Source organism: Plutella xylostella, chromosome Z (assembly GCF_932276165.1).
Source record: "Plutella xylostella chromosome Z, ilPluXylo3.1, whole genome shotgun sequence".
Lineage (NCBI taxonomy): Eukaryota > Metazoa > Arthropoda > Insecta > Lepidoptera > Plutellidae > Plutella > Plutella xylostella.
Window position 1 is genome coordinate 12,316,213 of NC_064012.1, and position 25,180 is coordinate 12,341,392.

At 36.1% G+C, this 25,180-nt stretch overlaps 1 protein-coding gene across 2 annotated transcripts; it reads right to left on the bottom strand.

Moving 5' to 3' along the window:
- Positions 1–3,571: 3,571 nt before the first annotated feature.
- On the bottom strand, positions 3,572–22,717 carry LOC105388134 (flotillin-1). 2 transcript variants are annotated; one of them, XM_048632531.1, is made up of 12 exons: positions 22,535–22,717; positions 21,197–21,363; positions 20,335–20,514; positions 19,820–19,903; positions 13,846–13,934; positions 13,285–13,414; positions 12,145–12,305; positions 11,555–11,663; positions 10,882–11,007; positions 9,821–9,985; positions 6,086–6,179; positions 3,572–4,579 (listed from the first exon to the last, which is right to left on the bottom strand). In XM_048632531.1, exons 1-11 carry the CDS (start codon positions 22,584–22,586, stop codon positions 6,105–6,107), a joined length of 1,338 nt encoding a protein of 445 aa, XP_048488488.1. In that variant the 5' UTR covers positions 22,587–22,717; the 3' UTR covers positions 3,572–4,579; positions 6,086–6,104. The 2 variants fall into 2 exon arrangements, with proteins under 2 accessions (XP_048488488.1, XP_048488489.1); XM_048632532.1 differs by lacking the exon at positions 6,086–6,179.
- Between the last annotated feature and the right edge of the window lie 2,463 nt (positions 22,718–25,180).

Here is a 25,180-nt window from a genome sequence, read left to right on the forward strand (position 1 = left end):
TGTATGTGGGTAGGTTCTTATATTTGTATGAGGGTAGGTTCTTTTATTTTTGACAGTCTACTCAGTCGTTGGCAGCCTCTCGTCGGGTTATCTGCTCTTGTATTTCGGCGCGGTCTCGATATTCGCAATATTTGTATTTTCGGTTAAATATTACCAGCTGCTATTAGGCATTATATTTGTGTATACGATTATAAGTGGACATGTGATTTTGTGTGTGAGAACCTCAAGATTAAAACGGATTACTCAAGCATCGGGAGGGCCCTCCACGCCGAGCTTTGGACCTTGAACCATCACGTGAGCAAAAACCTATATAATATTTATTTTATTAAATATATTTATCCAACATCATTATAATTCCATTTTTTATGACCGCGCTATGTAATTATGTCTAAAAAACCTGCTTTTTTAATATATTTTTTTTTACCTAAATTAGCCATAGTAGAAAAGCTCTCATAAGAATTAGTAATTCTTTGAAGATGATAGATTTCTTTCTGGGTTTATTCGTGTTCTCATAGTTTATGAATCCTGCTGTTCAAAAAATTAAAATATGTTTAACTAAGATATACCTACTTAGATATTAGATTTAGATTACCTTTATTTTGGGATTAAAAATGTACCAAGCCAAAAATGTTACCAAACACAACTTAATACGGGCAACGTTTTCGCTACAGGAATTACATTAATTATATTTGAAGGATCCCATAACAGTTAAATCCCATGAACTATAAAGAGTTATACCTACATGATGTTGCTGCAAAAAAAACATTCTCCATGTGTTAAAGTCACGTGACCAACAAAATTTGTATGAAACTGATATGAAAATAATTATTTTTTCGCGAATTTTGATATCCTGATTTCATTTTAGGGCTTAAATATAGCATGCTGCACACGTAGAGATTTCGCCTTAGTACTTATACCTTTTTTGTAACACCCTGGATAGACATAAGTCGTATCATTTTGTTAGATATTTAGCAGAGTGATTATTTAAGTAACTTTTTCTTTACTTAACTTAGGGGTCAAGATTGAAGAAATCTAAAAATCAGATATTCTGGCCGTTATGAAAAATATCTATAAAAAATAAATGTTCTTTTAAATATCTATTGGTATCATAAAAACTATTTGGCTTATCGAGATCAAAATAGCCTCGTTGTATAGCATGACAGAACATTTTACGGTTTTGGAATTCTTTTGCAACGATTCAGTCTTTTTCAGGTGGAAAAAAAAATATTTAGCCTAACCCGAAATCATCACTACCAGCATATAAAACAGCCATATCTCCAAAGTGATAAAATAAGTTAATTATAATATTAAATTTCCATGTTCTCATATGACAAGTCATTTTAGGTGATGGGCATGCCCACCTTGCCCATATGGGTGGATCCGCGCCTGGTATGTAAGTGTTAAGATTATTATTATTATGAACATTGTTAGTGCTATCGTGCAAACAAAATATAATCTTAAAAGTTAAATTAAAGCAAATCATTAATATAAATTAATGAGGCAGATATTATCTAATATGTAATAATTAATTCTACAAAATAAATAAATGTATACAAATGTTAATATGGCACTACACTGTACTGCAGTACTTTAAATGTAAATAAAATTGAAAATTACCGTATAAATTCAATAAGTATGTATTGTATAATTAATAAACACTAGTTCTATACAAGATAAATGCAGCCGAATGCAGGCGGGGTGAGATTAATACTTTTAAAAACAACAGATTATGCCCCGGATCTTAAAATCTGTAAGGACCTTTTACACGATGTTAGTTTCAAGTATACTATATCCAAGAGTCTGGCATCGTCTGGAAAGGCGTTTAATTAAACTATTTAGCCGGGCCATTCTGATTCAGGAGACTGATCCATCGATCATAGTTAAAATTGCTCATAGTAAATGAGTTGATTCAACAATATAGTTATCGAATATAAGTGTTAGCAATATTAGATATTATTAACGCTCAAATTGATGTGATTTGCAACATTGATTTAATTAGAAGAAAATAATTATTGTGTGTGTGCAGCAATAATAATGCTAGAATCAATCTTTGGTCATAAAATTAATAAACACTTATGATTACGCATTACAAATATTCTACCACAACACCGGCAAAGGGACTATACCATAAATAATATTATAAGTTTTTATATAATACATACAACGACTATTATGAAGTTTCTTTGAAGAAATACATTCCTAACATGTATTGTTATAACGGCGGAGAAGAATGTATACTTAGCATTGTACAAATGTACAGGCCTGCTATAAATAGTACTGTAACTTTTTTAGATTTTGAGCGATTAATATTTTTTTGTATTTTGCGGATCTGGGAGCATTATAGCAGACCTATAAATTTAGTTTTTAGACAGATTTTTGAACAGTTTTACAGATTACAAGTAATATCTTATTTAATTTTACAGATTTAGAAAAACGATCTACTATAAACATTTACATTATAAATAAAGGCCGAAAAATGTTTCCCTATTGCAAACTTCTCAAACGCAATGTAAAACTATACACCCGTATAAAGTAGGTATAGAAAACAGACATATACAATATGCCTATGAACTACAAATGCGCTAGTTAAAAACTAGGAAGTCATCTGTATTTTTGAACACCAAATATTTATTTTACCCTAATGACAGTCTAGCTAAATAAAAAAATATAGGATTCATTTTTTATATAACAGTCATTGGTAAACCACTACAAATGGGAGAGAATTTAGGCGATTGGTCGAAAGTTTTTTTTAATACTTTATTCATAAAAGACATGTAGCCTTATTAAGTTAATGACGTCACAACGTATCGAACCACTTATTTAAAGAATTCGACCCTGAAGGGATCAAAAAATATAATTTAGCACAGTTAAAATCAATAAATATTAGTAAAAAAAAACATAGATGGCTCAAAATGACTAGTGAGCGAAATTTGATTGGACTGTGTTAGCGTGACCGATAAGCATAGGAATACCAAAGAATTTAAAGAGATTCTACTTGTGCAGATGCACCCTGTTATTGTAAGCATACACTGAAATTATGAAAATCAAGGATTATCAATCCTTAAATTGATTTAAGTGCTTGCATTGAATCAATTTTACTTTATTAAAAAATTTGCTAAAGAAATAGTTGTCTTAAAAACCATTCCTTTGCAATTTACATTTAAATTGTTAGGAAAGCTCTCTAGACCCGATGTAATCTATGCGAATAATAGCATTTTCTTAATCGCAAGATTATTGTAGCACTATTAGTGCCAATTTCACCATTCTCGGTTATCTAACCGGCAGGGATTGATTTATAAATTAAACGTCATCTCCATATAAAATTCATGACAGATGTGTCAAAAGTTAACCACTACTCCCTGGTTATGCTCTAACAGAGAATGGTGAAATTAGCACTTAAGATGAGGTAATAATAATGTATAAAAAATGAAAATTAAATTAATACGAGTATTATAAGGTATTTATGGAATTAAATGGTTCCGCACATTAATGACGTCATTAACCTAATATTTACCAAGATGTTAAGAAACACATCCAGATTCTAAATTCTGGAGGCTAAACAAGATCTCAATCCAATTTCAAAATAGCTTTTATTAGGTCAATTCTAGTATTTTACCTATGTAAATAAGTGACCTAAAATATTCAGGTACCTAGTTTTGAAAGTCACAGCATATCAAGAGAGAATATACTAATTATTTTAAATAGCACACACAATTTATAGGTAACGTTTCGCGCATTTGACCAAACTCTCTTATTTGCAGATATAATAAACAATTATAGTATTTTCAGCAAACGACGGGAGTAAAGCGGGATTATTTACTTCACACTCGCTAATAGTATAATTTTATTAATATTTTTGAATTGGATTGAAATTATTGTGACACGTGTATATATTTATTACACTAAATTAACAAACACTGTCTGGCCACATTACGCTCTGTATGAAACGGGGACTTTTAGTTATAACGTGACTTTTTAAATACATTCATGCTATATATTTTTAATTTAATTCTATATTCAAATAGAAAATAAATGGTGGAGAGCGTAGTGTGGCCAATTGAACGGTGGGAATGAGCATATTCACAGATAAAATACACAAATATTAATAGTTATTTGAATTTTTAAGAAAATATAGTATAGGTGTTTGATTTACGTAAATGTATTTTTTTTCTTGCCGTATAATTCTTAAAGATGGCATCGCGTTGTCTCAGGCATTTCTGCAGCCCCATATAGATAAATACAATAATACATCATCTATGTTTAAGTAGTTAGTTACTTTTTTATATATTTTTGCAGTGGATAAAAATATTATTTGTTTGAGTTCATTAAATGCCTCGAGATAAGATAATATATCTGTAATATAGTTTTTCATTTAAGAGTAAATTACGTTGGACTTTGTCAAAGTAAAACAGTAACTTATACTTATTATGAATATAAATTTCAGTGTGAACATTGTTTCTAAATGTTTGAAACTTATAATATAAATACCTATTGGTAAAATGGTACACATCTTCAATGTTGAAACACCAGGATTGAACAAAAATGAAATTCTTTAATCTCTTCACAGCGTACGCATTCCCTGTAAATAAATAATGATGTAATCAGAAATCAATTCACTATAGTTGAGGGTCAAACAAAGGCTTAATCAATTTCCATCCACGAAATATATAATTTTCTTTAATTGAAAGAAAAGTATCAGCCATATAAACAGCTTAGGTTTTTTTTGTACACATAGCACTCTTACAAACTTCGCTTGTTATGACCATAGTAGGTTTCTTGTTAAATTATTATGGAATGTGACTTTATCTTTACATGTGTGATTATTTCTGAGTATTTAACAGATAATATTACATCGTGCTAAAAAAGTACTATTTTTTATGTGATTGTTCTACGCACTTATTAAATTATTGACAGTACCTAGCAATGTGTTTAATTTTGAATCGGCTTCATTACTTCAGTTATTAGGTACAGACAAACTTATCTGTTCCGGTGACAGCGAACTAAATTGATCCATATCTCATTATTTACAAATGAATTATATACTGATATAGATTAGATGGGTTTATTAAAACCACAAGAGCGAATTACCACTACTGGAAAGCTTAAAATCTTATAGAATGAAGAAATATTAGAAAATTACGTGAGATACCACCGGAACAGATAAGTTTGTGGCACTGTACGTGGGTTATGAAAAGAAATTGAAATGGCCTAAGATTTGCGGGGTGTGATTAATTGATAACAATAAATTCTAATATGAAAGACAGCTAAAAGCATTGAGAACATAATTAAATATTACAAAGACATGCTGAAGAGGTATAATAATAATTATTATGTTTATCAAAATATAAAAATAACGTATTGCAGTACCGACTCTATAAAAGCCAACATAACTACAATATTATATCAATTTAATCCAAATAAAAAACGTTTTAACAAACGTTTTGAGGCGATCAAACCCGTTCATTGTCAACTATACACCTGGGATGTAATTGACAAAAAGCATTTGCTAACTACGCCATCGTAATGTAGGAGAATAACACGATAAGTATCATCAATTTATGAGTAAAAATACAAATAACGTCTTTTTAAAAATAAATATTTATTAATTATACTGTCAGCGGTGTATTTACAAAAATGCTTATAGTCATCTATACCCTAGGGGTGTAATTTTTGCGGCGTTTAAACGATAAGAGTATTCATCATCATCATCATCATATTCAGGACGGTGCAACCAGCTCGTATTAAAAATAGAGCTTGATCAAATTCCAGGCCCAATCTAGTACAGGTTTGATAGTTTGACGAAAACTAAAAACCATTTCATTTTCTTAAGAGTGTCTAGTACAGTTTTGTTAGATTGTCGGAAACTATAAAAGTTTACGTTTTCTCGAATACAAAGTGGCGCCTCTAGCGGAAACTATCATGCAACTTTTGACTGATATGCAGATGACAGAAGAAAACCAAAACCTTTTTCATTTTCGAAAACTTTAAAACCCGTACTAGATGCTCGGCTGCCTCTATCCGGTTCACACTCTTATCGTGTAAACCCCTTTAGGGGGTGTCGTTAACAATGAACGACCACACCCACCTCTTCAGTTCCTGTCACGTTATCGCGCGCTCTTTTTCCCATCGCCCCGCGCCGACGGCAGAGGCGCTGGCGTAGCCTGTTCAGTGTGGATCGCCTGCCACGGGCCAAGCGGCGGTGTTAGTGGGAAATAGCGACAGAGGTGCAACATTCATACCAGGTGGAATGTTATAAGGGCGGTTACCGTTGCCACCTGTTTACCAGATCTGACCGACAATCTTTGCAGCATCGCTTATCCGTCAAACATGTGTCAGATCCATACAAATTTGATAAGCAATGCAGCTGAAGTTTTGTTGATGACTATTGTTCGGTGGTGGTATGGTAGCAGATCAGTGTAATCGACATTTCAGTGCCGGTTCGATAGTGAAAGTTGCTCATTATGTTGAGTACATTATGCCTGGCAACGGGATCGTCACTGATAATATTCCACCCTGGAAAAATACAACAGTAAAACCAACTTATCTGGCCCAAGACGAATAATTTTTAGCGTGATAGATTGATGATTTGCAGAGGAATAAAGCAATTGAATAATGTTAAAACGTCACAGGGATAGATAAGGTGGTGACAGTGCAGCGAGCATACACAAGTAAAGTTATCAAATACTTTATTATTTAGAAAACAAGCGCTGTTATTGTAGTTAATATCAACATTAGCATATATTGGTATCGATAACTTCACGTGGCATATCTAATGCTCGCTACAGAGCACGGTAATTGGAAAGTGAAGTTAATTTAATACCGAGACGAGAACTTCATGTATTTGGAATGAATGTTATAGCTGAAAGGTGTTTTTGAGTATTTTCAGCACGGATTTCACTTTCCAATTCTTGTGCTGAACATAGATTAACAAAGGAAGTATGTGACAGTAATGAAGGGAACTTTTTATGATATCATTTAGTAAGATCTAGGATAAAACAATAAAGATTTAATTTATTAGTCTTCTAATGGATTTCGTATGGGCTGTCACATTTTCCTTTTAGAAGTTTTAGGACGAATACTGTGTATAAACATTTATATTTAACTCAGTTACATAGTTGCCAAGAATTACTTTGTTAGTGTGAAAGGTATATTTTCTTAGCAAAAATGTAGAAAAGCTTTTTATATACAAAGGCACATTTAAGACAGTAAGGGAAGATGATAATAGCCCCAATACACATAGCAAATCTAATACATTACAGCTGATTATTCTGTAGAATCCTTTTAAACAATATTAATAGTAAACAAAGATTTATTTATTTTAATTTTAATTCAATAACGGATCAGCTATAATATATCAAGTTGGAAGAATTAGAAGGACAGAGATGGTTGGGCAGTTCTTCTTTTTAACCTACATAATGGATAAAAAATTATCCCGAATTTGAAAAAAATAACTTTAGCTTTTTGGTGAACTCTTATAATTTTTATGATAGCTACATTTCTATTCTATAGAAAAAGGTGGTTGGCCGCGAAGTTTAAGTATTTTTTCAAGATTTTCAGAACATAATACGTGGATAAGGCAAAGAAAATTACACCTTCGTCACAGAATCTTTTATTTTATTTTAACGAAATAGTCTTCGTCGATTAAAATGAAACTTTTTTGATACGTTAATAAACAAAATACAATTTTAGAAAACATATGAAAGAATGGATTTTTAGTTATAACAAAATATTTATTAAGTAGTTATTACCACTCTGTCACAATTTCAGCTAAAATGAAGCTTGTTTTTGCTATAAATATTTTTTCGCTACTAATTACAGTAAAAAATTAACAGCATAGACGTTAACATCAATGACTAAATTTAATATGATTTTTCCAAAGTTGCACTATTTATAACATAACATATAAACGACCAAAAATAAGTTGACTACCAGGAGACACCAATCGTTACAGAGTGGTAAACGATGTGACATAGTTGTTATTATATTAAATATGCGGCAGCGTTTTGGAATAAAACAGTTTTATTTAAAAATAATAATTTAGTAACTTACATATAAATCATTATGGTTTCAAGTTAGTCAAAAAATTTACTGGAGATATCTTTATTATTAGTATAACTAATGAAATCACACTTGAGAACCTCTGGAGAGTGAAATATCCGTATTTCAGGAACTTAAAGGACAAATTTGTTCCAACTACATAAAATAATGTTTATCTGCACAATTAATATTTTAGGCAACCTAAAATTTAAGTAACATAATGAAAATTACGTAATTAGTTAAAGTTTTAATCAGCCATATTTCGAAAATACAGCAGTGGCTCTTAGAACTTGAAAAAAATACTCTTTCCTTTTTTAATTACCTTAGAAGCTGGAAGGACTTTAATGTTATCATCAAACATCCGATAAATCATTCTCCACCATATTAAACAGTCTACCACATTCATCGTCTGTTCTTGAGAACAATAGCACGAAATTAGCTTTTTCACTAACGAAACTTTTTATTAATGAAGCGCAAGTGTATTGGACGTTCCTTTCGCTTCCTACTTTAACCAAAACGTGTAGTTTCTCTTCAATTTTTCTTTGATGAATATTCTCAGGTTGGAGTGTTTGGTAAAAATGTGACAGATTTGTCGTGTGACAGAGGGGTAAAATGTGTTGCAAAGTCGATTAGCATTTAAACAGTAACATAAAGTGTAATATTCACATGTTGATTTCAAAGTAATTGTTATTACCAATGAGTAAATAACAAAATAATAATTTCATTGTATTTTATTTTAACAATTACCTACGTGACGAAGCTGTCGCCGAATAAACACACGCACCTCCTGTCACACTTTGCGGGTGGCCGATACGCGGTGTCTGGATCTCAAAGGGGAAATCTTACCAAGGGGAAAAGGAGACCTTAAACTCAGATCGATGGCAATAAGGACGAGTGGCTCAAACAAATATTTTAAATGGCAACCTACGTGACAGAATGTTACTACTAAAACATTAGGTAGTAAGAGACAAATTTTCAACAATTTTTTTAAATATTTCAGAAATCATTTAAAAATATATATTTTGTTTTACTAAATAGGTAATATCTTCTGGAGTTTAAATAAATTTTTATATTTTATGTTGTCATATATATTTTTTGTAACATTATCGAATATGCGCAGGATGAAGTGGCGGGAGACAGCCAAGATTCGTATGAAATACTCCTCTGTCACGCGGATTTACCACTCTGTAACGTAATTTTAAATACAAAAATATAAATTTATATTTTTGTAAACGTGCACAGCCGTTGTGTTTTTTGTACAATGCACGCTGAAATATAAATAAATAAATACATATTTGTAAAATTCATGTTTTTTTCTTCACAACTGATGGAGACTAAGTTATGTAGGTTAAAAAGAAGAACTGCCCGGTTAATGATGTACGTGTAATGTATTGATAACGAGGAAAAAACTTAAGGTAAGGGGGTGTTCGTCTTAACCCACCTGACCCTAAGTTTTATAATATTGTGCTCATTAAGCCACAAAAAATACCTACTATTGTGTTTTAATAGTCTAAAGATGAACGCCTTAGTATGGCGTTATTAAATTACGAATTAAGGATGTGATTTTAGTAGTTAGTATATGTAAGAAATTCTTGTTACGTTTAGATCCCAACCTATTTATATTATTTTATTATAATTAACAGGTAATAAATCAATTTTATACTGTGAAATAGCCAACAAAAAGTCCGGAAACCTTACCATCGCTTTGGTTGTGGCTCGATGCCGTGTGTGACTAACACAGTAAATTCATCAACCCTAACAATTACCACACCTACACTCTTACCTTAGAAACATCGACGCCGGTGACATCGCGAACTAACTGCGACATGCAAGTGACGATGCCCATGACCTCTCCCGTCAGCTTGGCCGCGCCCACCTCGCCGCCGCCGCACGACACCATGGTCACCTTGCGCGCCTGCGACAGTGGCGCCGCCACCTCCGCTGCCACCTGTCGGGTAGTGTTGGAAGGTAGGTTATAGTAGGTACGGTGTTGCAAAAAAGGTATACTAAGCCGAAACCTACGTGTGCAGCATTTTATAGGTATCAAACAAATACCTTGTAGAATAGAATAAAAAGTACGTTGCTAAAACGTTAAAAGTAAAAAAATATAACTATAAATGGTAATAAACCCGGCGATCATCAAATGAAACAATAATAACACATAACTTAATAACAAACAAGCCAAAAAATTAATAAGAATGTATAAAATTATTATAATTACGATTAATATATCTATTCATGCTAAATTATCATGTAATTTGTGTATTTAGCTGTTTTGTGTTTCGTGTAAAAATTGGCTTTAAATATCTTGTATTTTGAGGATTATTATCGCGAATGAATGCAAGGTCAACACTATATGGATTAATGCCTGAAATCGATTAGCTAAGCCACCATTCACACTTTATTTGCCATTAACCAGTCATTTTAAATTTTTTTAGCTTTCAATCTCAAGTTTAGAATAATTAAGAAGTGCGACCCCCAAGAAAGTTTGTTAAGGAAACAATTGTTACTCTATTCCCGTCTTATTCTTCTTCATTCGTTAAGGCCAGTTTAGGGATACCAGTAAAAGAAAAATTAAAAGAACCTTCCATCTTTTGCCCGTTGCCAAGTTTCAATTGTCAGAATATATCTATATATCTATCTTAAACGGTTGAATCCCGTGAAGATCAGATACGATATAGAAATCTATTGTCGTAAGGCGCGATATCGTGATTTCTTCATTCCCTCCCTCTCTCTACTCCTCAGAGGAGTCTGGGGCTAACACCAGGAGCTTCTATCTTTCTCTGTCGGTGGCCAGCATATCGCGACTACTGGGTGGCAAAAGGTAGGTTAAGGTTAACTGACCTTGGGTAGCGTATCCAGCATCATGTCGACCATGGCGGCGGATCCATACTCCTTCCATGCCTCGGCCTTCTTCGACATCTGTTCAGCGTCAGCCACCGCCTTCGCCTTGATGGCGTACGCTTCGGCCTGGGGAAATAGAATTAAGTGAGATGTGAGTATGGAAATTACAGATTGAATGAATGTTACAAAAGTGTACGATGTTGTTTAGGCAAAAGTAACTTTTGAATACTTAGAGTTAATTATGAAATATATAATTATATGAGGGTGTTAATAATACAGCTTAAGATTATTTACATACGTTAGGTACCTGCTGTCTAGTTTCCAGGCATAGATACAATAAAAAACTCTCAAGGACCAAGACTGTCTTGGTTGTAGAAAACTTCTGAGGTTATATTTTATTTTTTTAACAGACGGGTACTGATATTGCTATTGCTATTAGTCCTGACAAGGACCCATCTAACCTATATGAAAATGTGCATTAGAAATACTCAGTACTCGACTGTTAAAAAAAGAGTAATGCCTAGTTTCATCATAGTCTGTTATATCATTAACACCATATTAAATTCTTGACAGATGTGTCAAAAGTCAACAACTAATCCCTTGTTATGATCTAACAGAGTATGGTGAAACTGGGGCTAAGTATAGTAAAGTGCACATGTAGAGTGGCACATACCTCCCCGCGCACCCTCACGGCCTCCGCCTCGGCCTCGGCCTCGAGCACGGTCTTCAGCCGGTGCGCCTCCGCCAGCTTCTCCAGACGGAACTTCTCCGCTTCCGCCGGCCTGAGGGAGACAGACGAGGGGTTAAAATAGATAGACATGGAGACAGACGAGGGGTTAGAATACATAGATAGAATATTCTCTATTTGTACACAAAAAGAAAACTAGTTACATACAAAAGTTTTAATCTTATCGCTTAAAGCGATTTTTCAAGACAATCTTTGGAGGGCAAAGATATAGGAGGAGGCTGGAAACTAAACGCGAATTTCTGTACCGCTGACGGGTCACCATCTATCCAGGCATCCAGTAGTTTTTGTAAGTATGGGGCTTGACCATCAAGTATGAGTATGCATGCTGGGAGAGGCCTAACGCAGAGGTCCAGATGAGTACGGTACATCTGCGCACACTGTCACGTTACCTGTGCACAATGTCACTCTACCTGCGCACACTGTCACTTCACCTGCTCACACTGTCACGTTACCTGCGCACACTATCGCTCTACCTGCGCACACTATCACCGCACCTGCGCACACAGTCACGTTACCTGCGCACGGTGGCCTCGAGCTCCTTCTCGCGGCGCTGCACCTCCCACTTCTGCACGGCGATCTCCTGCGTGCGTTCCACAACGGCTATCTGCATCTGTTCCTCCTTGATGCGTTGTTTGGTTTTAGCCGCTTGCAGCTCGTAAGCCATCTCCGCTTCCGCCTGTAGGGTGGTGAGGTTATAAAATAGTATAGGTTGTTGAAAAGTAATACAGTAAGATGAAAGGGAGTGAGTCTTATAAAAATGTATTATGAAAAAAGCCCATCTAAACGGCGCCATGCGCGTGGCCACATCCAGAACAGTTCTTTATACATATATTATGATAAAATAGCCAGCAAACTAGCATAGAGACGCGTATAACGGAAAGTTTATGTCGCGCTAAAGCAACGTAGGAGCGACGACGTAACCTTTTATAAAATTTTGAGAGGTAGTTGAGTGCTACCATAAGAATGAGATGTCACGAGCTCATTATAGCTAAGTCAATATTAACATAGCTATAAATAGTATACTTCATGACTTCGCCTTTAAGCCAGGTGTCTAGTTCCCACCGAAGAGTTATAAACGACCTTTTATTTCCACGTGTTGTACTGGAGCTTTCTTCATTCAAAGGACACATTTAATAATTGTCTCGAAGGCTATTTCAAAAGACTATTTTACATTATGCTGAGCTATGTTTATATTGCAATCGGACAATTCAGTAGAATCAATGCCACACAATGCCGAGAAATTTCAGGTACCTTTCGACTTTTCGACGGACCCTATTTAGTGATCGAACATAACGAACCCGAATATCGCTAATTTATGGGTCATAAATGGCCCTACCGGGAACATAAGTAGTTGCTTCTCTAGCAGAGAACAGATGAAGTACTTATATTCATTGAGCTCCAGTGTTAGCCACCGACCAGCTAAGAAGACTATCTTCAGGTCCTATATTCCATTTCACGGGGAAAGACATCTGATACAAACAAAAACTACCCTTTTTCGAATGTAATAAGTGTTATGTCAGATGTCTTTCCCCGTGAAACAAGGTATAGGTTACCTTACTATTAGTAATTATGTCGTCCATTGTGCTATAACTTTTCAGTACTTTATCTTTTATCTAAAGTCCAAAAGGAGTATTTCATGATTATTTTATATTCACCTTCTTAGTCTGCACTTCCACGTCGTAGGCGGCCTTCTTGAGCTCGAAGTCGCGCTGCGCCTTGGCGATGTCCGTGTCGTTCAGGAACCGCGACGCCATGCGCTGCTCTTCCGCCATGGCTTCCTTTATCCTGTGGAATTGCGCTTTGATAAATAATGTGCGGAGTAGATGGAGTGTCACAAAAACACGAAGGTAAATACTTGAGACATTTTGCTTACTGTGGAATCGAGATAAACGTTTTAAGTTCAACCTAATAACAATTACCTATAGGTACCTATGAAAAAAAATATTAAGTTATTACCAATAAATGATTGAATTGAATTGAATAATGACAAGCATTGTGCCAATGAATAAAGTCACAAATCTTCTAACATTCTAACCAAACTTTAAAATAAGTCCATGTCGGTTCAAATGAATGTATGAATGTGTGATTAAATGTTTCATTATCAATAATTATCATGATGATGTACTGAAAAAAGGTCGAAGAACAGAAAATTTAAGAGTCTTGTTCCTGTCAAGGGTCCTCACAAGGTATAAAAGAAGTAAGTAAATAGCAATTACCTGGCCTCAGCCTGCGCCTCCGCTTCTCCGATGCGGGCGTCGCGCTTCACCTCGGCCGTACGCGCCATCCCCAGCGCTTTGAGGTAGCCCTGTGGGGAGAAAGTACTATTAACACATTGAACGCCGCCAATGCTGCGTTGGTAAGTGACATGCCAGTGATAAGAAGAACATACCATTGGCAGTCAAAGGGTTAATAATGTGTTATATGAAGAAACGCAGAGTAGCTAACGGCAAATAATGTATCAGACACATTTGATAGGGCTCGCACTGAGGTACTTGCAAATTGGCGATTGACCACAAGAAATTGTAATTCAGTGCATGATAATTAAGGGTACAATATTTCAGTAGTAAGATTGATGAAATCCACACCAAATTCATGCTGCACTATAACTAATAATACTGCCTAATTTAAAGCACATTTATCAACGATAAATATAATGATAATTGCTTGGCAATCAACTTTCTAACACTAAAGTACAAGCATTCATAAATACATAATTAAATAATAGCGAATGAGGATATATTATATTTATAAAAGAGGATGAAGACGATGAATAGTGGGAGAATAGGGTACTGTATGCTACGTAATACATGCCCCTTTTTGATGTCTGTAATGTTTTATCTATTGCAGAAGGGATAGCACGGGGCTCAAGATCGACACGTGACAAAAATTCGCATCGTGCTCACTAACATATGCGCGTCCTTGACAGCAAGAGAACTATTTTTACATCTTGACATGCGTGTCTTGCGCCCCGTGCTAGGCTAGCAGCTAACATTTATAAAACGAGAGGAAAGCCTACACACATGCAACATACCTTGGCTCCCTGACGGAAAGATGGAAAAGGAAAAGCTAGAAGATATACTGAAGATACATCTACAAGTCCACAAAACACATTATTATAGTAAAAACACAACTAACTAGGATTTATGTCACAAAAATGTAGTACACTTGAGTGCTTTAATTACAATTTTGCAATGAAACATACAAATAACTCACACTAACCTACATTTTTTTTTTGTTCCTTGATTGTTCTAACATGCGATCAGTCGTTGGACCATAAGCAGTTCTTTTGAGCGGTAGAGTGACTTGCAGAACTGGCCTCTCCATTGATAGGCTGTCCTTCATTAAAATTTATTCAGTTTTATTCAACTGAATAATTGTCCCAGATGTGGCTTCGTTTAAGGCGACGGGTAATTTCTGTCTGTGTTAGACATCGCGCCAGCTCATTTTCATGATTTGTTACCCTGTCTCTGTAGGCTTTTGTGAGATGCTTAACTTCCTCTTTCACAGTAGGTATTTCTAGGTAAGCATGTATTTCATCAGTTTTTGTAAACCAGGGAGCTCTTGCTATAGTCCTCAGTGCATTATTTTGGAATCTTTGCAGTATTTCAATGTTGCTGTTTTTTGCCGTACCCCACAACTGTATACCATAAGTCCAGACGGGTTTTAAAATGGATTTGTAATTAAGCATTTTATTGTTTAGTGACAGTCTTGACTGCGGGCCGAGCAGCCATTGGAGTGATCTAAAACGGTAGTTCAGCTCATCGCGTTTTTTCTGGATGTGCTTTTTCCAAGTTTGCCTCCGGTCAAGGTGAAACCCTAGGTACTTCACTGTATCTTTATGTGGTAATCGCTCATTCCCAAATTTGACCTCCGGACAATCTTTCCTTCTTAGGGTGAAAGTTATATGATTGGATTTTGCTGCACTAGCCTTGATCTTCCAACACTTCATCCAATCATGTATCTTGTTGAGGTGTGTTTGCAAGGTCGCTGATGCTTGCTCTGGACTATCACTTGAAGCAAGTACAGCAGTATCGTCTGCAAATGTTGCAGTCATCACTGTTTCTGACACAGGAACATCACTGGTATAAATAATATACAATGTCGGCCCAAGGACTGATCCTTGCGGTACCCCCGCTTGTATATCATACATGTCGGAAACAGAGTCGTTTATTTTCACATAAAATGACCTATTTTCAATGTATGATTTCAGGAGTAGGAACATGTTATGAGGTAGGGTCTTCTTTATTTTATAGAGTAGGCCATTATGCCAGACTTTATCAAACGCCTGTTGTACATCCAGAAATACTCCACAGCAATAAAGCTTTTTTTCCAGGGCGTTTCTCACTTTTTCACAAACTCTGTGTACTTGTTCCACTGTCGAATGATTGCTTCTGAATCCGAATTGATGTTCTGGGATTAGTTTCTTCTCTGCCATACAAGCTTTTAGCCGCACAGAAAGAACTTTCTCGAAGACTTTTGAGAGCACTGGTAACAGACTGATTGGTCGGTAGGAAGACGTAAGATGTGGGGGTTTTCCCGCTTTGAGCACCATTGTTATTTGGGACACTTTCCAGATGTTCGGAAAATACCCGGTTCTCAGTATGCTATTGAAGATAATTGTTATGAGAGTTATGACTTTCTTTGGTAGTTGTCTTAGTACTTCAGCGGTTATAAGGTCAAAACCTGGCGCCTTCTTTAATTGTAGATTCTGGATTGTTCTACGTACTTCAGAAGGGGTACAGGCAGCCAAAGGTGGACTGAGTTGGAGATCACTTTCCAGATAGTTTTTGACTTCTTCATCTACAATGTCTGATGTGAGGTCTTCATTAGGTTTAAACACATTTTTCAGAAACGCCGCGTAAGCTTCAGCTCTCTCTGTGTCTGTCCTCGCCCAACTTCCGTCTTCGGTTTTTAATGGGTATTGAGCAAGTTGAGGCTTTAGTGTTGTTTTAGCAGTTTTCCATAAGGAATATTCATTATCACACATTGGGTTGAGGGACTCTAGTTTTTGTTGGAGGGTGTCATTCTCTATTTCAACTAGGAAGTCCTTTAATTCAGCTGCAGCTTTGTTAAAAGCCTTTTTGTGCTCTGGATGTCTGCTGATCTGCCATTGCCTTCGGAGTCGCCTTTTTTCCAGTACTTTTTTTCTCACTTCTTGAGGTATGTTGTACCGACCGTGATTTTTTATGGGATCTCTAGTGCCTGGAGTGTTTAACCAAGCTGACTTTTGAATGATTTGAGTCAGGTAGTTGGCTGCAGTTTCGATATCCTCTTCGGTTTTTAAAGGAATGTTGAGGTTGGTGTGATCTTCTAGGTATTGGCGATACGAATCCCAATCTGTTTTGTGATTGCATAAATATGGGCATTTTGCTCTTTCTATAACAGATGTGCTTATAGTTGTTATTACGTGTGTATGATCCGAAGAGCTGTCATAGCATCCTTCAACTTTAAGGTAGTAGGTTGAGATGCCTTTATATACAAAGAAATCCAGAAGATCCGGGAGTTTATTCGGGTCAGTAGGCCAGTAAGTAGGTTAGCAGGTTGTTAGAACAGTTAATTTGTTTCGGTCTAAACAATTTTTTAGGTTTCTTCCTCTTGTTAGCGTAAGTCTTGAACCCCAGTGAATGTGTTTTGCATTCCAGTCTCCGCCTACGATATATCTGTTCCCCAGCGACCGGAAGAACTGATCAAAGTCTGTGTCAGACAGATCTGGTTGTCTATTTTTCTTTGGTGGGCAATATATAGATGACACCGTAAGCTGCCCCCATTGATCTTCAATCGCGATAGATGTAGCTTGTATCTGAGCTGTTCGATATTTAGGCAGTAATTGATGCTTAATGTTGTTCCTTACTATAATAGCAGTTCCTGCATGCCCCGTGTCATCTGGATGAGCTGTTAGGTAGGTATGGTAACCAGATATATCAGTTCGAGAACTTTCTGTTAGGCGTGACTCAGATATTAATAATATATCCAAATGGTGCATTTTCATCAAAACATCTACTTCTTGTTGTCTGGTTGATAGTCCATTTGCGTTCCAAGTTGCTATTATTAAAGATGCCATTAATTTATTAGTTTTGTAACTAGCGTGGTCAGTAGACTCATCAACGAGCCCATCTGGTCCAGTAGTTTGTCTAGCTTTTCAGCTTGTTTGGAGAGAATTTCTTCTAGTTTTGTTGGGGTGTTTTCTTCGTCTTTATTGGCTGCTATTGATGCGTAGGTGCGGCGTGGTTTCTCGCTCTTACTCGGAGCTGGAATGTTGTAGGTACTAGCTGGTATTTTTGGAGCATGGGTATCGTATGATTTATCACTATTTTTTTGGTGTGGCTTCACAGTAGTTTTGCGTTGTTGTATTTGCAGGAATACTTTACAGCCCTTGTAGTTAGCAGGGTGGTCTTGAAAGCAGAGGGCGCATGTAGCTGGCGTGTTTCTATCTTTAATTGGGCAGTCTGTAGTACTGTGATTTTCTGCACACTTGACGCAGCGATAGGGACGCATGCAGTTGTTTCTTGTATGTCCATATTGTTGACATCGCTTACATTGCGGTATAACTTTCTTATGGATTGGGTCTTCTATGGTAATGCTGGTATGGTAGATGTATTTCAGCTTCTTCACATCACTATTGTTGGGACTTGGCTCAAGGTTTACAAACCATGTGAATAATGGAGTTTTATCTAAACCAGATCTAGCATTGATAATTTCACCTTTCACTTTATTACCAGTGCTCTCGATAGCTTCTTTAATCGATTCAATTGGTGTAGATGGGTGGAGGTTTTTTATCACAATCCGATATGGTCTTTGGTCTTTTTGAGTGAATGTGTGTCCTATAAGTTCCTTTTCCCTAACTAGGTCTAGGAGCTTCTTGTAGGAATCAATGTCACTGCAGGTGATGCGTAACTGATTTTTAGTGACGATTTTATAATTGTATTGTGTTTTTTGTAACACTCCATCAATGAGCTCATTGAGTTTTGTGATGTTCTGAATACCATAAAGTATAATTGGTGGGGGTTTCTTCACTGTGGGCTTAGCCTTGGTGTTTTTATTAGAATTTTCATCTATTTTAAGCGGTGAATATCGATTCTCTAGCTGCAATTCCTTGTCCGGAGATGGAGTTTGGTTGAGCTTCTTCCGTTTATATCTATTGCGGAGGATGGGTATGGTTTGCCAATCATTTTCGTTGGTTGATGTTTGGTTCTCTGGATCAAGGTTGACTTTGGTATACAGATCTACTTGAGGGGGTACATTTTCAGATGATGGTTTAAAAACCGGCATAGAAATTTTTGGTGTAATATTTTTTGCACTGGTATCATTTTCCCTGCTGGTGTTATGATCTTCCACCAGTAAGGTCTTTTTCGGTGGGGAATGCTGCATCATTATGGTGTGGTAACACAATGAGAGCACCTAGTTTTCACTGACATATCCACAGAATATAAGAGTTATTGTTCTGAGGAATGACATTATGTAAAAAAATATTTGAGGGTACTTGGAGAAAAAGTTCAAATATTTTTGTGACTAAGATGTGAATTGTGATTTTGTGAGCACTAATTTGGTTTAATCCTAAAGTTTCGTGTGGAGATAACACTATCACACAGTTTTCAGACACTAATAAACACTTTAGCACTGTTTGTTTTCACAAATATCACTATTTGAACAAAATATCAAATAAATGTTGGAGAGCAGGTTTGCTTGTTAAGACAGTTCACAGACCAAAAAAAAAACTAAATTACATTACTTTAGCAAGGTTTAGCTGGTATAATGTACAAATACCACAAGACACCTGTTGGTTGCAAATGTAACATACACAACACAACATACCTACAATTACTAGCATACTGGAACTACTACATTTAATGGAGTACTCTAATAAAGTGAAAAACTACTGAAGTACACATAGTTCCAAGGACATCGTGTTATACATATTATTCTACATACAAGACATGCTACATGTACAATTTTATGTGTATGTTGTTAGTAATATGGCCTTCATCCACTACTTTTGAGTGCTGGACAGTTAAGAACCATGTAGTTAGTGGAAAGAAATTCTAAAGGTAAGCGTCCACTTATCTATATCATACGTATCACTTCAAACGGATTTCATAAATATATGGAGAAAATGCGATGCGTCTATTGCGTGTGGATGCTTTCCTTTAGGAGTCGATAGTCTTGGACTTGTATTATATAAATTTATCTTACCTCTTCGTCCCTGATGTCCTTGAGTGTGTAGGAGACCACTGTGATGCCCATGTTTATCAGGTCGCTGGAGGCTACTTCAAACACCTGGAATCAAAATGATCATATTAAAATTTTAATTACTAAGGATAAAATGCTCTTGTTCACTTAAAGCTTGTAGTGATAAAGTCGAATCAGTATTACATTACACACAAAATACTCGTCACTCTGGGAGGTAGTATTGTAATTTAATGCAAGACGTATCTTAAATGTTACAGTACACGTGAATAACACCTTTAGTTTAATGTTCTGTTATGAAACTTTGCAATAGAAGAAATAGCATGTAGTGGCTGAATGGGGAATGCTGATGACAGAATCTCAGCTCTCCTACATAGCAATCTATGTCCAGTTGTGAACTGCTGCAATGTAATTGTGATGATTAGCATCAACAATGGTTTTTTTTGTTATGTCCTCTTTCTCTGTCATCAACATTCTGTCATTATCAGGTTTTTCAACAATAATGTAAAAAACCACTGTACCTGCTTGGAGAACTTTTTCCTGTCCTTATAGATCTCCTCCACGGTCATGGAGCCCATGATGGCCCGCTGATGCCCCTCGAGCGTGACCAGAGCGATGTGCTGGATCTCCTGCTCTGACTTGCCCAGAAACTGCTCGCAGGCCGACAGCAGCATCTCGGCGTTCTGCCCTTGGATTTTCACCTGGAATTGTGGATTTTAAGGTGTTGGTATGAGTTGGTTTTGCTTGTATTGAAAATTAAAGGTCAACGCGCATATAAGCGTAACATAAAGAGATCACCTCTTTTTCTTCTTTTGGCCAGTAGAAAGCGAGTTCGCGAACAGCTGGTTGACAGAAGAAAAAAAGCAATCCCTTTACGCTAAAAGGGGTAAAGGGATCGCCTTTTTTTGCCTATTCCATGGTAGGTAAAACAGCCAGATTAGTCGCTCAGCCTATTGCCATTTCACAGGCACATTTATGATCCGACAGACAATGTCTGCATCTAAATTCAGCCTAGAACACATTGTATTCATATGTGATAGCATTAGGTCTTGAACATCCACATGGATGATTAAACCAATTAAGTAAAGTGCAAAGTACATAAACTGGGACACTAATTTGACTCAGTCACTAAAAGCAGCGATGACTCAACTCTGTTTCAGGCTATTAAGTAGGTATATGTATGCAGGAGTCTCTTATCTATGTCCATTTTGTTTGAAAGGGCAAAATATACCCAATTAAATACTGCATGTTTTGTAAGGCTGAAAAGGAATACAATTATTGTTCATCAAGGTGAGTCCACCAGATGTGCTCATCCATATTCATGTGGGTAAGGACTAGAGGAGCATAATAGGTACATCTTAGATGTAAGTGGACTTTAATTACCTGAGCAATTCCAGTCACAGATATTGGCACACCCTGACTGGTGTAGACAGTGGGTGACTCCACCTGCAGGGTCATGGTGTTGAGTGATATCCGCTGCACCCGCTGCAACGCCGGCCAGACGAAGGCTCGGCCTCCCGGCACCAGCAGCGGCTTCGAGTAACAACATCCTGTTCAGGGAATAAAATATTATAATTAATTATTTATCTTGTTTATTGAACAAGATAAGTGACTTAAACATGCATATTATTTGTGATATTTTGCAAGAATACAAACAATAATAATAATGAAATTAGCACACTAGTAATCCAAATGCGATACCATCTTATTGTTCTTTCTTGGTACAAATAAAGAGTATCTATCTTAATGTAAGTCATTAATAGTTTTACCACAGTAAATTTAGACAATTTAAACAACCAGACTGATTCTATTGAATGATTTTAGGTGAATAGGTATAAATATTAGCTGGATTGAAAGAATCCTCAATGATCAAGTAGACTGTAGATGTATACAGTAGGTAATGCATAATAAATCATATGTTTAAATGGAAAAACAAATTCTAATTCTGGATCTGTAATAATGTTAACCACAGTCACAGCCTGGGAAATTGGAAACCATTAAAAATCTATTGTCTGGTTTATCAATAGGTCACCTGGTTCTAGGGTTTCGTTTCCGTGTTCGGGAATACCCGGATTAAAAAAAATCCCTTTTCCCGGGAACAGAAAAACGTCGGGAAAAACGAAACCCTACCTGGTTCTGAGTAGTTCAACCTCATCATTTCTATGCCATCTTATTACGATCACAGCATCTTATGTTTGCTAGTTTACATACTATGTAAATTTTGATCGCTAGCTTCGCTTCATCTTACTTTACAGCTTCTATCTATGACTGAAGGAGATATGTTAGATAACTTCATGCTTTAGGGTGGTAAAGGTCCTCAGAAATATTGTTGTGCTTTATAATTTAAGAATATCTTATTCAAAACTGATAGAATTAAATCAAACTAGAATTCCATTCAAAGTATATAATTTATCTATCTAAATTTCTGACTACCATAATAATATGCTACACTGTTATCCTATTGTTCATCTGCCATATAACAAGACCTTGAATTTAGTGCATGCTAGTTATGGAAAACAACTAATGTGATGACCACTATTCGGAATTCGCGGCGGCGGCAGACAAAACAAACGCGACAAAATAATTCATTTTAGGAAAGGACAAAAGACGCAATGCATTATATTTATCAGATTCAGGATCTAGATAACCACATTATACAAAATGATTAGAGAATAATAAAATAGAATATAGTAAAACATCGAAAAATAATGCAATACATACCTGACACCACCAAAGCTTCATTAGGCCCACAAGTAACAAAGCCCCAAGTCATATTGATTGGTACACTCAAATTTCCACTAAGAACTAAAATTATCTAAAGAATGTAAAGGAAAACATCAATTTATTTAGTTTTGAGAAATCAACTTCATGAAAACGAAAGATGCGGCCGCCACATTAGGTGTTGCCATCATAATGTCACAGATTAAAAAAAAACGATAACAGAGTAGAATTTATATTTTGTAGTACAGCGTACCGCCGGCCTGGCAAATATAAGTAGAAAGCTAAAACAAAACAAATAGTAAAAATTGAAACATTTGTTTTAGATTTTTTTAATAGATTTATTAGAGTTTATTATTTATTTTGGACAAAATTTAATAAATAGTTTTTTTTTTATCGATAACTATCACTATTTTATGAACTTTATTTATTTAAATGTGTCCTCTTTTTATTTTCTATTATTTTTGCCAGGCTGTACAACAATGTAAAGCTGCGTTCACATAATATCGATATACAGGCAAGGGCTTTGTATATGTATAACATTGTTATAATACAAAGTCCTTGTATTTATAGGTCATAACTACAGCTGGCTAACTTATCTGTTACTTTTCGAAAACGATGTTTTGGAGAGGTCTCTCTAGTAGCTTGTGGCTGCACTAACCACGACTGGATCTCGTTGTTCTGATTGCATGAAATTTCTCGTGCGTTAGTTTTCTGTCATGCTAGACTTTAGAGTATTCCGACATGCAAAAGTAGACTCCGCAGTTAAGTACCTATAGATAGGATAACTTTCTTCTACAGGAACTTAACTTCTTCTTTATGGATTATAAGCAAGGAACATAATTTGTAGGTTTTTCTATCCCAACTAACTGCAAAAGGACGAACAAATAATAACTTACTTAAGTACCTCTATCTAAAGTAACCTAATTGCCGACACCAAAATAGGTAGGTAAGGTATCCCATTTTCTTCAAATACACATTATGCTCTTGTCGTGTGATAGGTCGTGGGCCGTATCGCCGTTTTTAGAAGTGCAGGTTTCCTCACGATGTTTTCCTTCACCGTAAGAGCGATGGTATTATTATATTGTACTTAAATTCCAAAGAACTCATTGGTACATGGTAAGTACATGTCAGCGCCGGGATTCGAAACCGCGTCTCTGGCATGAAAAGAGGGCGCTTACCCAACTAACCACAGCTCCGCTTTTTTCAAATATTTAAGTAGGTAATTTAAAATTTGAACATAATATTTACGTTTGTAGATTGGTCTTAAATTCTTAAGCGCTGTTAAATTTAAATGTACTGCAATAATACATACGGTTTGGAAAAAATCGATGTGTGAAAGGCCCTTTAAAAAAGCTGATCTACTGTTGTTGGCCACCTAAATCAATCTCAATGAGTTACCAACAATAATTAGGTAAACTCTTCTTATTTAATCGAGCTATGCATAAATACATTCGACATTATCCTGTAATCTGTCCTCCATTCCGTGATTGCAAAAAAGCTACAATAAGCCAGTACTCATAGGGAGATTAGGTGGCAAAGAAAAACAACCAAGCGAACACGTGGGCTCCGACATGTGGGGACCGTGATGAATATAGCCTGGGGCAATTCGACACTTAATTATTGGGTGCGCGAATCGATGTGGAACTGTCAGGGGGGGTAAGATGGGCCGGGGGCGGGGTTGCGGGGGCGGCAACACCGCGCAAGTCGCGCCGACGTATCGACCGCCCCCAGTGTGCATTGCAATGCTGACGTCCCAGCTGAGGAGATCAAACTACTAAACTACCCCCACCGGTAGATACCGCTAGTTTGGAAAACTAGGATTTCAAAGAAATGTCTAAGTTAGGTTACATAATTACATTACATACATTATACCTCTTGTTTATTTTTTAACAATCGCTGTTCTTAGATATAACTTCTATCTTTGGGAAGGAATATTATGATAGCTAGCTTTTCCGCGCGATTTTATAAAGATCCCAGTGGGAATTAGAGCATAAAAAGTAGCCTGTTGCACTCAACATTAATCTCGGTTTATTATTTGTGAAATCATTTTTGATATTGGTGAAGAAGTTTTGGTGTGTAAGCAACAAACTAATCTATCCTTTTTTTTCTAATGTAACTAGATAATATAGGCATCGACAAACCACCTCTCATTATCAGTCAATTTCATCCCTTATATCTAGGATAGGTATTACATCACCTTACATCTTAGTATCGACAAAGTAAAAAGAAACGGGAGAAATACAGGTCGCTCGACAGCACATACCTATTTCTCCCGTTTGGCGTTGAAACGATGGGGCCATGGGGTCCGGATGCCAAAAGTTTGGTCAAAGAGATCTCTTCCCGGCTCGCAGACGTCTCAGGGGACAAACGAGCCGGGGCGTACCTCCGCCAGCGCCTGAGTCTGGCGATCCAGCGGGGCAATGTCGCCAGCGTGTTGGGAACCCTCCCACAGGGACCAGGCTTAGAAGGTCTCTTCTACATATAGTTTTAGTTATGTACATAGGTTTAGTTTGTATAATATATAGGTAGTTTAGTTTGTAATTGTAAATTATATAAATTATGTAAATAATTGTATGTTAATAAAATTCCTTATCTTTAAAAACAAAGTAAAATAAATAAACTTTAATGTAAAGTCAGATTCCATAG

Excerpts from the sequence above, each read along its gene's own strand:
- LOC105388134 (XM_048632531.1), bottom strand. The coding sequence starts at position 22,586 with ATGACTTGGGGCTTTGTTACTTGTGGGCCTAATGAAGCTTTGGTGGTG. Across the intron at positions 13,935-19,819 it reads AGGACATCAGGGACGAAGAG|GGCTACCTCAAAGCGCTGGG; the intron begins GTAAGATAAATT and ends TTCTCCCCACAG. Across the intron at positions 12,306-13,284 it reads TGGAAGTGCAGACTAAGAAG|GCGGAAGCGGAGATGGCTTA; the intron begins GTGAATATAAAA and ends ACCACCCTACAG.